This window comes from Momordica charantia, assembly GCF_013281855.1.
Source record: "Momordica charantia cultivar OHB3-1 chromosome 10 unlocalized genomic scaffold, Mcharantia_2.0 BLBB01000010.1, whole genome shotgun sequence".
NCBI classification, from domain to species: Eukaryota; Viridiplantae; Streptophyta; class Magnoliopsida; order Cucurbitales; family Cucurbitaceae; genus Momordica; species Momordica charantia.
This window is the reverse complement of record NW_028275158.1, coordinates 3,024,654-3,036,424: the sequence shown is the minus strand read 5'-3', so window position 1 is coordinate 3,036,424 and position 11,771 is coordinate 3,024,654. Positions and strand designations below refer to the sequence as shown.

At 31.5% G+C, this 11,771-nt stretch overlaps 1 protein-coding gene across 1 annotated transcript; it reads left to right on the top strand.

The window, feature by feature from the left end:
* The first annotated feature begins 6,213 nt into the window (after nucleotides 1-6,213).
* LOC111017730 (uncharacterized) lies at nucleotides 6,214-9,497 on the top strand. The gene is made up of 3 exons (XM_022293575.2): nucleotides 6,214-7,037; nucleotides 7,583-7,930; nucleotides 8,033-9,497. Exons 1-3 carry the CDS (start codon nucleotides 6,579-6,581, stop codon nucleotides 8,654-8,656), a joined length of 1,431 nt encoding a protein of 476 aa, XP_022149267.1. The 5' UTR covers nucleotides 6,214-6,578; the 3' UTR covers nucleotides 8,657-9,497.
* The last annotated feature ends 2,274 nt before the right edge of the window (nucleotides 9,498-11,771 follow it).

The following is an 11,771-nucleotide window of genomic DNA, read 5'->3' as shown; positions in this document are numbered from 1 at the left end:
ATTATTGATAAGAAGAAACTGAAACTAAAGTTCTAAAATAAAATAAATCTTGAAATCTTCCTTTTAACCTATGAAGGAAACATTATATTTTTAGATCAAGATATGACCAAGAAGAAATTTATCTGAAAAACTACTTTGTGGATAAATTCGTATCTTTAGAAAATGAATTATTATGAAATTTGGAACTATGTTCAAATCTACCTTTTTCCAATAATTTTATTTTTCTAAAACCCACTTTACATAGGAAAAAAAAAACCCCCCAATTTTAAAAATTGGTATAAAATTTTGTCCAAATGCAACCATAATGGCCCACTTCTTAAATTGATTGATTGATCAAAAGGTAAGATTGAAAGTGATGGGATTTTGAATATTAGGTTGAATATTAACAAAGCTAGTGAAGGTTTAAGATATTTTGTATGGATGATAGGGTTCAAAAGGACATTATAATTCCAAGCCATAATGAAAATAGTACTATTAAATAATATGATATATTGGATAAAAAAGGAATTATAAGAATTCAAATGCATTATTGACTTTCAACCTATGTAATGCCAATGTACAAAAAAAAAAAAAACACACACAATCCTATCATAGAAATATGGCGATCCAATATGATTTTGAAATGTGAGCTTAGTTTTTTTTTTCTAAAAAAAAAAAATCCTATTATTCTTCAAATATGTCTTTTTCTTTTATTTATAATGTAAAATAAGACAATGTATTATATTTTTCAATAGTCTCTTCAAAATATTTCAATTTTTTTTTCTAAATTGAAATTGGACTACAATATCAAGTTTATTTATAGAAAAGTGAAAAATAAAAATTAGAAATTATGCATGGGACGAAGCCATAAATTATCATAGGAAAGTAACAAAGTTTGATGTTATAACATTTCTTATTTATAATATTTTAATTATGAAAATTTATTGAGGTAAATTAAATAGAAAATTTTCCTGCTTGATCTTTTTATATAACTTTTTAATCTAAAACGAATGCAGAAGGAGACAATGTCCCAAATGAATGGCTCTTCATTTAAATATTGTCAAAATTAATAAGAAGAAGAAGAAAAACTTGAATCTTGGATAATTCCATTCAACTAAATGACAAAATAAAATTTCTAATCTCCATTCAAATTCTTCAAAACTTGGAAACAAAACCAATTGATTTATATGATTTGTACTACCCAACTTAAAATCAAAGCATCTACCATTAAATTTAACTAATTTGTTTAGTTGCATTGATTTTAAAGTTACATCATTTTTTTTTTCTAATTATGAGTTTAGATATTTTCGTGAGAGGAGGAAGATCTCGTTAATTGGTTATAAGATTTATGTCGTTAATTGGTTATAAGATTTCTGTCTATAGTGTTGTCGAGTGACTCAGTATATAAGGTACTCATTACTCCATAAAAAAGGTGTCATGTTAATTTTTTCTTTTAGTTCATTTTATTGTTTATACATATGAGTTTTCTTTATATATATATATATATATGAGCGATGAATTAAAATATTAAAGTCAAAATCAAACATCGAATTAAATAAAAAACAATTTACGTTTCCACTAATATTTAGATAGATTTGGCTATGAACTAAAAACTATATTGCTTAGGATCATTATCAAAGAAAATTTGGACTTAGACTAAGAAATAAAATAATATAAGTTGATGATGCTAAATTCCACCGAGTAGATCGATCTGCGTCAAACCAGAGAGAGTTAAGAAGAAGTAAGTTGCACGAGAAGTGAGCTACACGAAAGGAACAAACACTATGAAGCTCAAATTAGTAGTGATTCAAACTATTGTAGGTACTCGTAGTTGGACATAATTGCGTACCTAAGTGAGTGGAGTGGTGTCTCTTTTATGGACAACAGGGGATAAGATCGTTGGAATTGTTCCAACAAACGATTACAGACTATAGGTTCCAAGTCGGAGTCCTCAGGTCGGTTCTCGACAGGTTTCCTCCAATAATATACATATATAATGGGCTAAAACTAAAAATAAAAAGGATAATATGAGGGAGCAACTTCATTGGAAGAACCAAAATTGCATTATTTTAAAAAATATTCGTAATCCAAGTTTTAAGATTCCACCAAAAGCTAAAAACAAAACGCGTTTATTTGACTATTCGAATGCAGCAACTTTTAGCTTCACATTTGGCTAATTCTCAACAATACCAAAACCAAAAATAAATAAATTAAAATCAACAAAAGCTAAAGGTGTCATGATCTTTAAATCACATCAATTAAAATGGACCAAAAGCAATCAAAATTTTAGTAGTACGAAAATATACATATTCATCTGTTTCGTCGTCAGTAATGTCAGCATTATTTAAAATTAACGTGAGGTCTAGCAATATTAAAACATTATTTATAATAAAAGTTATGGTGTGAACGGAGAGAATTGATAATTATTTTGGTACTAGATATTTTTTCGATATATAAAGTCTAAAAATAAAATCACGTAGGTTTAAACTTAAAATAGGACAAAATCATATAATTTTAAAATTATAAGAAAGATGTGTTGTTTTAATCGTTTTACTTAAAATAGAGGTATAGTATAGCTAAAAAATCAATACCAACAAAAGCAACCTAGTTACTATAAGCGAGTCCGAAAAATTAAACAAATATTCTTGCTTATATTTCAAAATAGGATTACAGTTTGCCCTATGAGGCGAGTCATAAAAAATAAACAAATATTATTGCTTACATTTCACAATAGGATTAAAGCCTAAAATCATCGAAATAACGTTTTGAAATTTGACTCACATTCATGTCTTTCAAACTAATACGATTGGACGAACTCCAATGTCATTGAAACAAAATGTCACAATTGCCCCATCTAGAAATAACGTATAACATAAATTTCCTATTTCAACAAGGACATCTACTTTGCTTAAATAATTAAAAAATAATAATTAACAGTAAGCTATGACACGTAAATTTTATTCTTTACTAATACATATCTGACTTGATATTCTAAAGAAAAATTAGAATCATATTAAAACATAGCTAGAGAATAAAGTTTTTTAACTCCAACTAAATAATCATGGTTATTTTTATAATCATTTGACTATTAATTATTTTAATAAAACTCACTTATTATTATTATTATTATTATTATTATTATTATTATAATATATAGAGTGGGATTGTATAATATAACCTAGGAATTTAAGGAAATAAAAAATTACTTTGAAATTATATTGTAAGTCAGAAGTTTTGGAAAAGTATATTGGACTGGGACGCGCGGGTGAGCGCGTGGCGGATAGTGTGCAGTCACATGGCAGTGCTTTCACTCAAGTGGCATCTTCTAGTGGTGGACTCCACAAAAAACCCACTCCACGCGTATTTTCTCCCACTCGCCTCCCTAGCGCGTTTGCTTCACTTCCTACATTTAACCTATGTTTGAGTGTGTTTACAGTCGGCAAGGTATTAAACTCCCATCGACATGTCAACATTTATATTTTCTTGTATCAATAGATTTGATATCCACATAAAAGAAGTAAATCGAGATTTTCATAGTATTGTAAAAGAAATTAACAAATATTATTAATGTAGACATAATATTGATATTAATAATTTTTAGCTTATTTAAAAATGGTGAAATGTTTATTCGTTAATTTAAATATTTTTTACGAATTTTTTATTTTTACAACATTTCCATATTTATCTATTGACGTTTTATCAGCAATATTTTCATCTACATCGACATTTAAAATTTCGATGACTTGATCAAATCACTTTTTATATTTTGGTGGCTAAAAAAGCCCTCGATACTACATTTATCATTAAAGTAACGATTACTTTTTCAATATTGTAAAATTACAAATTTAGTTATTCTACTCTTATTTTAAAATTTATATATAACCATTTAGTTGTTAAAAAAAATCTCTATCAATAATGTGAAGTGTCTATTTTTAGTTTTTTTTTTTAATTTATTTAGTGCATGCAATTTAAAATTTTTATAGTTTAGTAGATAAGATATCTCATTAGATTAAGACATCTAAAAATTGATAGTTAAAAGAAAAAAGATAAAGACATCTAAAGATTTATGGTTCGATCTTCCCCCAGAATTTCAGAATTGTTTAACTAAAAATCAAAATTTTTCAATATAGAAATTAAAAACTGTTACAAATTTTAAACTATAGATACTAAATGTTCTATATTAAAGTTCATAAATGAAATCGCTACAAATTTTAAACTAAAGTGATTGATTCGTTATTTCAATGAAAGTACATGACGAATTTTTTAAGTAATATATAAAGTGTTTTGAAAAAAAGTCAAAAAGTATTGTAAAATGTTTTGTGAAAAGAAGGACTTTTAGGGTATTTTTAGCTTTAAAGTATCTGACCAAGTTGCACTTAGAAATAACTTTTAAAGTGTAGAACCAATGATTTTTTTAAAAGCATTTTGTGCTAAAAGAATACTTATCCTATAAGCATTCTCGAATACAATCTTACTAAGGAAAAACCGAAATGAATATGATTGAAATAAAAATTTATGAAGTATGAATAGAATTCCTCATATAGTGTTTTTTTTCTAAATGTTTTTTTTTTATGGAAACAAAAAAGAAATATATTATGATGGACTTTTTTTCATTGGTATCCAAAACGAAAATAAATCTAAATTAAGCATCATAAAAGTAGATATAAAAATTTATTATATAGATCACGAGATCCAAATTCTTTTAACCATTTTTACTCTAAAATGGAAATCGAAATGAATCCCCACTCTGGTACTCAAAAAAATAAAAAATAAAAAAATTTATTTATAAAGGAAAATTTAGTTATTGATTTGGCATAAAAAAGAAGAGTGGAGAATCAGGTAAACACTAACAATACACTATCATGCTTCTCATTCTCTCTCGTTTCTAAAAAGTAAATTCCTCCCAATCGTAAAAATTAGTATGATCATTCTCGATGGTTTTGATGGTATTAATAACAAAAAGAAAAAAAAAAACATAAAATGTTTGGACTATAGATTCTTAGGAACAACTATGTTTGATGCAAATTTTAAATTTTAAGATCATAATTTTGAATTACTACCTTAAATAATCCTAGAGATTTCAGTACTTTAAATATTCAATGTTTGTACTATAGATTCTTAAGAATAACCATGTTTGATGTAAGCTTAAATAGACTAAATATATTATAATAAGAAGAATGAAAAAAAAAAAACTCCAAAAATAGAAACAAAGAAGATTTTTTTTTTCACTAAAATATTTCATTTTATGTTCATATATAATTTATTTTATCATAATCGTGCATGTGTGCGTGTATGCAGGTACTTTATTTGTGTGATTATACGACATATTTCCAAAAATAAAAAAGAATATAAACTTCTACATATGTGTTTGTTAATCTTGTACATTAAGATTTTAAAATATGAAAATTTTGTCAGATTTCAAAAATATCTACAAATTTCCAACTTATTATTTAAATAATATAATTATTTTGATTATAAAATTATAAGTTTAATCCATGAAATTGTTGGCTCCATCGTTTTGGAAGTGTGTAATAAAGTTTTGAACTTTTAATATTGTATCTAATAAGCCCCTGACATCAAATACAATTATAATTTAGAGAATAAGCATGTAATATAACCTATTATTTTCAACACATAGTATATCGGTAGAGAGGATTACTTAGGAATATTTATTTTAAAAAATATAGTTATTTTTTGTTTTTGTTTTTCAAAAATACCATAAAATTGATTTTTGGTTAGTTTATTGTAATTGTATAAGTTTGGAATTTAAGTCATTTTTGTAAAATTCTAAACATAATGTTATATATAAAAGTAATGTATTGTTTTTGTAATTCTCTCGTTTTGATCAGTAATTTTTTTTTGTTGAAATCTCTAATATTATATTCCAAAGAAAAGAATATTGGAGAAAGAAATGTATTGTAGGGTTGTTGAAGCTCTCATTTTCTAATCACAAATTTTGACCTAGTTAACAATATTTTGGATCAATCTTTTTTTGTTCGAAAAATGTTAACAGGATTAAATTCTCTCGAACTTTTCAAAAACCCTAATGAGTTCAAATTCTAATCATGGGTTGAATCCCAAACCCACTCCAAAAATGGGGTTTTTCTTTCTTGAACAAGAACTGTAATGGAAGAACAGAAACGTGGTCAAACTTAGCTTCTTTATTTACAAATTGTTTTTCTTTTCTGATATTAGTAATGAAATCGATATGCGATATGGACTTTTTTTTGTTTTTGTTTTTGATTTTGATTTTCCACTCCTTGCTCTCTCTAATGGCAGAAAACAATTCACTTTCCTTTCTCTCTCTAGAATCACAATCCACTCTCTCTCTCTTTCTCTGATGCTATGAAAAGCAAAAGCTGCACAGGCACCCTGCAGTTGTTCCATTGCCTAATTCCTACACTCTAATCTCTCCCCTCTCTCTCTCTAGCTTTCGTTTTGGGTAATTCTTCAGTACCCATCAGTCTTTTTCATTGCATTCTGTAAATTTCTCCCTCTTTCGGCTTCTTCTTCTTCTTACGAGTTACAGAAATCGAAATCGTCCTTTTTCGAGTTCTGGGTTCTTCTCATTCTCTTCGTTTTCTTTTCCCTTCTCTCCAATGGAGAAGAAACCTAGCTTCTTCTCTGTTCTGAAAGAGGAGGTAATTCGCGGGCTGTCGCCGTCGCGTTCTCGCGCCAAAAGTCCGGCCAGAACTGGGTCGCCGTTCTCCGTCCTGCTACGGAGGAAGAAGCATCAGTACGGCAGCCACGGCGGGGTCGTTCCGCAGCAGTTCATCGCGCGATCCGGCAGTTTCCGGCCGGTGGGGGAGGCTCTTACGCCGCTGGTGGAGGGGCCGGATCCGGACGGCGGCGAAATTGGGGAATCTAAGAGGATGAGTTCGGGGTTGGGGCAGTGGATGAAAGGCCAGCTCTCGCGAACTCCTTCCATAGCTTCTTCCATGGCGAATAAGAGGTCTGATTTGAGGCTCTTGCTCGGCGTCATGGGAGCTCCTCTTGCTCCGGTGCATGTCAGCACCTCCGATCCTCTACCCCACCTCAGTATTAAAGATACCCCCATTGTCAGTCTCTCTCTCTCTCTCTCTCTCTCTCTCTCTCTCTCTCTCTCTCAAAAACCATTTCACTTCCTTAATTCTGAAAGCTTCTTCTCTTCTTCTCTTTCATTTGTCTTCTGTTTCAAGTTTTTGAGCAAGTTAACGCAGAAATGGATCCTGAATTTAACTTTGCAACTTAAATTTCTGTCCCATCTATGAATTTTTCCTTCTTTTTTTACAATGAAGTAAAGATTTCTTTTCTTTTCTTTTCTCTCTTCTCTCTGTTTTTGAAGTTAAATGAGATGTACTGCTTATAATCAAATGGCTGTTGGCTGGCCATGAGAAATGAAACAAAACCCTTCTTCTTGCTTCCCAGATGGGTTTACCTGAACTAATCTTGAGATCTGCTTCTGTTTCTTCAAGAAGGAACTGAATGTGAATGATTGGTTGTGTAAATTTGGGATAAAAGCATATAAGTTGTCTTCTGCTTATGGAATTTTACTGTCTAAGTTTGTACTTGAACTAGAAGCAGTCAAGTGAGCTAATCTTTTGTGGGTTGTTCTTATTTTCAGGAAACTTCATCAGCTCAGTACATATTGCAACAATACACAGCAGCATCTGGTGGGCAGAAGCTTCAGAACTCCATTAGAAATGCATATGCAATGGGGAAGCTTAGGATGGTAGCCTCTGAGTTTGAAACAGCAACAAAGGTGATGAAGAGCAGAAATGCCTCGACCCGAGCCGAGTCGGGTGGCTTTGTGCTCTGGCAGATGAATCCAGACATGTGGTATGTAGAGCTTGCAGTTGGAGGCAGTAAAGTTCATGCAGGGTGCAATGGAAAGCTCGTTTGGAGGCACACGCCCTGGCTTGGTGCTCACACTGCCAAAGGGCCGGTTCGACCTCTGCGCCGTGCACTTCAGGTAAGATTTTGGTTAGCCAAATTTTTGTTATAAGTTGACATTTTATCAGAGTGTTCACTCTGCTTGATTTTGTTTGAGATGCAATATCTTATGTCTTTGCAGGGTCTTGATCCTAGAACAATAGCCAGGATGTTTGCTGATGCAAAATGCATAGGAGAGAAGAAAATCAACGGTGAGGATTGCTTCATCCTAAAGCTCTGTGCTGACCCTCAAACGTTGAAGTCAAGAAGCGAAGGACCGGCAGAGATTATCAGGCATGTCTTGTTTGGCTACTTCAGCCAGAAAACAGGATTGCTGGTGTACATGGAAGATTCTCATCTGACCCGCATTCAGTCCAACGGCGGTGATGCAGTTTACTGGGAAACCACAATCAATTCGTTTCTCGACGATTACCGGTCTGTTGAAGGTATCATGATCGCGCACTCTGGCCGCTCTGTGGTCACCCTCTTCAGATTCGGTGAGATGGCCATGAGTCACACCAAAACGAAGATGGAAGAAGCGTGGACAATCGAAGAGGTTGCATTCAACATCCCGGGGTTATCAATAGACTGTTTCATCCCCCCAGCTGACTTGAGATCATGTTCCATCAGTGAAGCCAGTGAGCTCCCTCAGGATGAAAGGGCAAAAGGTGCAATTGCACTAGCAGCATACCGAGCTAAAGTTGCTGCTCTGGAAAATCCCGATGATGACAGTACCGATAACATGACATGGAAGTCGGAATTCTAACCATTGTGGAAGAAGAAGGACGCATTTAGAGCAGTTGTTTATACTCAGAAGGTGATTCTATAATTTTAGGAAGCAATAGAGTAAGGAGTCTTATAATATAGATTCTTACAAGTTCATGTTATGCCTCTGTTAATCTGTAAATAGAGATAAATATTCTCAGGCTTCAAAAACAAGCCTGAATGAATCTTTATACTCGGTAGCAGAATCCAACTGCGGAGTTGGAGCTCGGGTTTCCAGTTAGGGATAGAGCGAATGGAGGTCCATTTTTTTTCGGTTCACATTCGATGCAAGTTAGGAACGCGGTGAAGCTTTGTAAGGCAGAACAACTTTACCCTTCTTTAATCTTACTAATTTTTCATGCTTTAAATGAAAAACACTGTAGCCTGTAGGTGGTAACTGGTAAGTGTTGAGGAAACACCCACCTGCCCAGTTGAGATCGAACGATAATCGATCGATACACCTAAATCCCGTTACTCTTCACGATGATTAGGCAGTAACCTTGATGATTAGTAGAAACTGAAAAGGAGGATTCTTTCTGGTAAAAGTGGTGGAAAGGAAGCCATGGATGCTGGTAAAAGAGCATCACCATGTCCAGATGCTGAATGCCATTGACAGAAACTTGTTGGAAAAGATCATGGAGGAGGAGGGCCATTCTGTTCTTTTTTTCTTTGACATTATTTTCTGAGAGTTTTTTTTTTTTTTTTTTTTGTTATTATTGTAATGATTTGTTAAGGGTGGGGGAGCAGAGAGAGCAGCTTTAAGAGGCAAAGTCTGATGATGAGATGCTCCTTGTATTTGACCTTCTAATATTGAAGTTGAAGATGCTTGGTTTGGTTGGTTAGTGTTTTGGATATGTCAGTTTTTTTCTGACCATTTTGTTCTTAAATCTGCCATCCCACTTGTTCCATCTTTACAACTCTTTACACCTACTTTTTCTTCACTAAAGCTATAGCTTCTCCTCTAATCTTCTATGGATCTTTCCCTTTATTTTTCTTTATAATGAGAGATTGATGATCTCAACTCTACCGAGCCATGATAACGTTTCGTAAATTTAGAAACCGAACTGAGTTCGAGTTTTCGATTCTGTTAGTGCGTATGTTGATTTTTGTTGTTGAAAATATGTCAAAAATCTCACATTGGCTAGATAAGGAAAAGATTACGAGTATATAAGTAAAGACAATATCTCTATTGGTACGAGCTTTGAGAGTAAAACCAAGAGCAAAATCATAAGAGTTCATGCTCAAAGTGTACAATATCATACTATTATAGAAGTACACAGGTTTCATCGTCATTAACACTTTTTTTCGGTGCAACATGTGAATATGAAGAAATCGAATATACAACATTTTAGACTGGAGCTATGTTCAAGTTGGCTCGTCGTTCTTAACACTTGTCGTACAAGGCTTTTAGATTTACGTAACTTGTATTTAGTTTGAGATTGTAATTTATTGAAGCAACTTTACAAGAGCTGAATTTACTCAACTCATAAAATGAGTAACTCTACGGCCTAAAATATACAAACCCGCGTATCAAATATTAGGCTCAATCTCGACTCAATAAGCCAAAGGGTCAGTTAATTTCAAATTTGAGAGGCTAAAAAAAAAACTTGAAGCAATCACATGGGAATGGAAATTGGTTAGTTATGGGCTTATGGCTTCACTTTGCCTCGTTTATACAAAAAGCTCTGAGGAATGCCACACCATCATTGCAGGTTGCACGAGTTTAAAGTCTATACACTCTTTTTTTTTTCCTAATACGTACATAATCTGTAAAATATTATAATTTAAAAGTATTCATAATGTTTATGCACACCATTCTGATAATATCTCCAATAAAAACCACTGCCTTTTTTTTCTTATTAAAAAAAACACAAATTTGTAAAATAATGATTTCAATATACACCATGGTTTTAACCTTTACAAATAATTTGATGGTAGTTCTTAAAAAATAGTTTTACAAAGAAAATATATATATAATATATATATATATATATATATATATTTTGATATCTGATATTAAATCTTAAATAGATGGCTACCATGGTTTGAACTCATTCCCTCTAAACCTTTCGCTATTTATAATTGGTCCTTATTAACCACTAGATTGCCGTGATAGTTAGAAAGAAAATAGATCTTGAGAGCAATTTTTCAAACAAAAGTGAGTGAGAAATATTTTGTAGGTTTCTTTTTCTTATTTATTCCTATAAAAAATAGCAACTTGAGAGGGAAAGGAGATATTTTATTTGATATAGTGTTTTTTTTTTCCTTAAAAAAGACTATATTCTCATTATTTTTATTACTTCATACAAATGAACATGGCTTTTTTTTTCTTTTTATATATAAAAATCCAAATAAAAAAGTTGTTGGCAATCGTTTTCGATTTGACAATGGAATTGAATGGTCTAAAAAGTATAGGATAGATCAATGGATGTGACTTAGCATAGCTTTATTTATGAGTCGCACCAAATTAATCCCAATAATGAAAAAATCATTAATATTAAAATCAGGGACCATTCACATTTATGAATTACGTCTTTGGGAAGCTGATTCTAAGATTGTAACCAAAATGTGAGGTTAAAAAAGTAAGTCTTTTATAGTTTTTAATTTATAGCCAAATATTATGATACATTTTAAAAGCACTTTAATTAGTTAAAAAGTAATTCCTAATATTGTTTGCGGTGAGTTTTAACTCCATTGAAAATATTTTTCAAAATTTTCATGATATTTGATTATATATTCAAGAGTGATTTAATTTTTTTTTCAAATATTAAAAATGTGCTAGTACTTGATTAATACTTGGATGGAGGATTGAATTCACAACCTCTTAATTATATATATATGTCAGTTGACGTTGAACTATACTTACTTTGACAAAAACACCGAAATTCGTGGTTGTTTATTACCTTTAAAAGCCACATTAAAAGGAAAGAAAAAAAAGGGACTATCATAAGACTCCCCAATTTTATTTTTTTTTAATCCTCAAAATAAGCCCCACAATTTTTCAAATAAAACCCAAATAATTTAATGAGTTTGTGGCAAAGAAAGGGCAAGAAGCCCTAAAAATTGGGGGAGTGTCTCTGAATTTCCATTAGCAATGTCGGCAAAGGAAGTTTCCA

What these genes read in the sequence shown, in the direction of transcription:
- LOC111017730 (XM_022293575.2), top strand. Translation starts at nt 6,579, where the DNA reads ATGGAGAAGAAACCTAGCTTCTTCTCTGTTCTGAAAGAGGAGGTAATT. An exon ending in GTATTAAAGATACCCCCATT is followed by an intron (nt 7,038 to 7,582) that starts GTCAGTCTCTCT and finishes TCTTATTTTCAG; the next exon opens with GAAACTTCATCAGCTCAGTA. An exon ending in CTCTGCGCCGTGCACTTCAG is followed by an intron (nt 7,931 to 8,032) that starts GTAAGATTTTGG and finishes ATGTCTTTGCAG; the next exon opens with GGTCTTGATCCTAGAACAAT.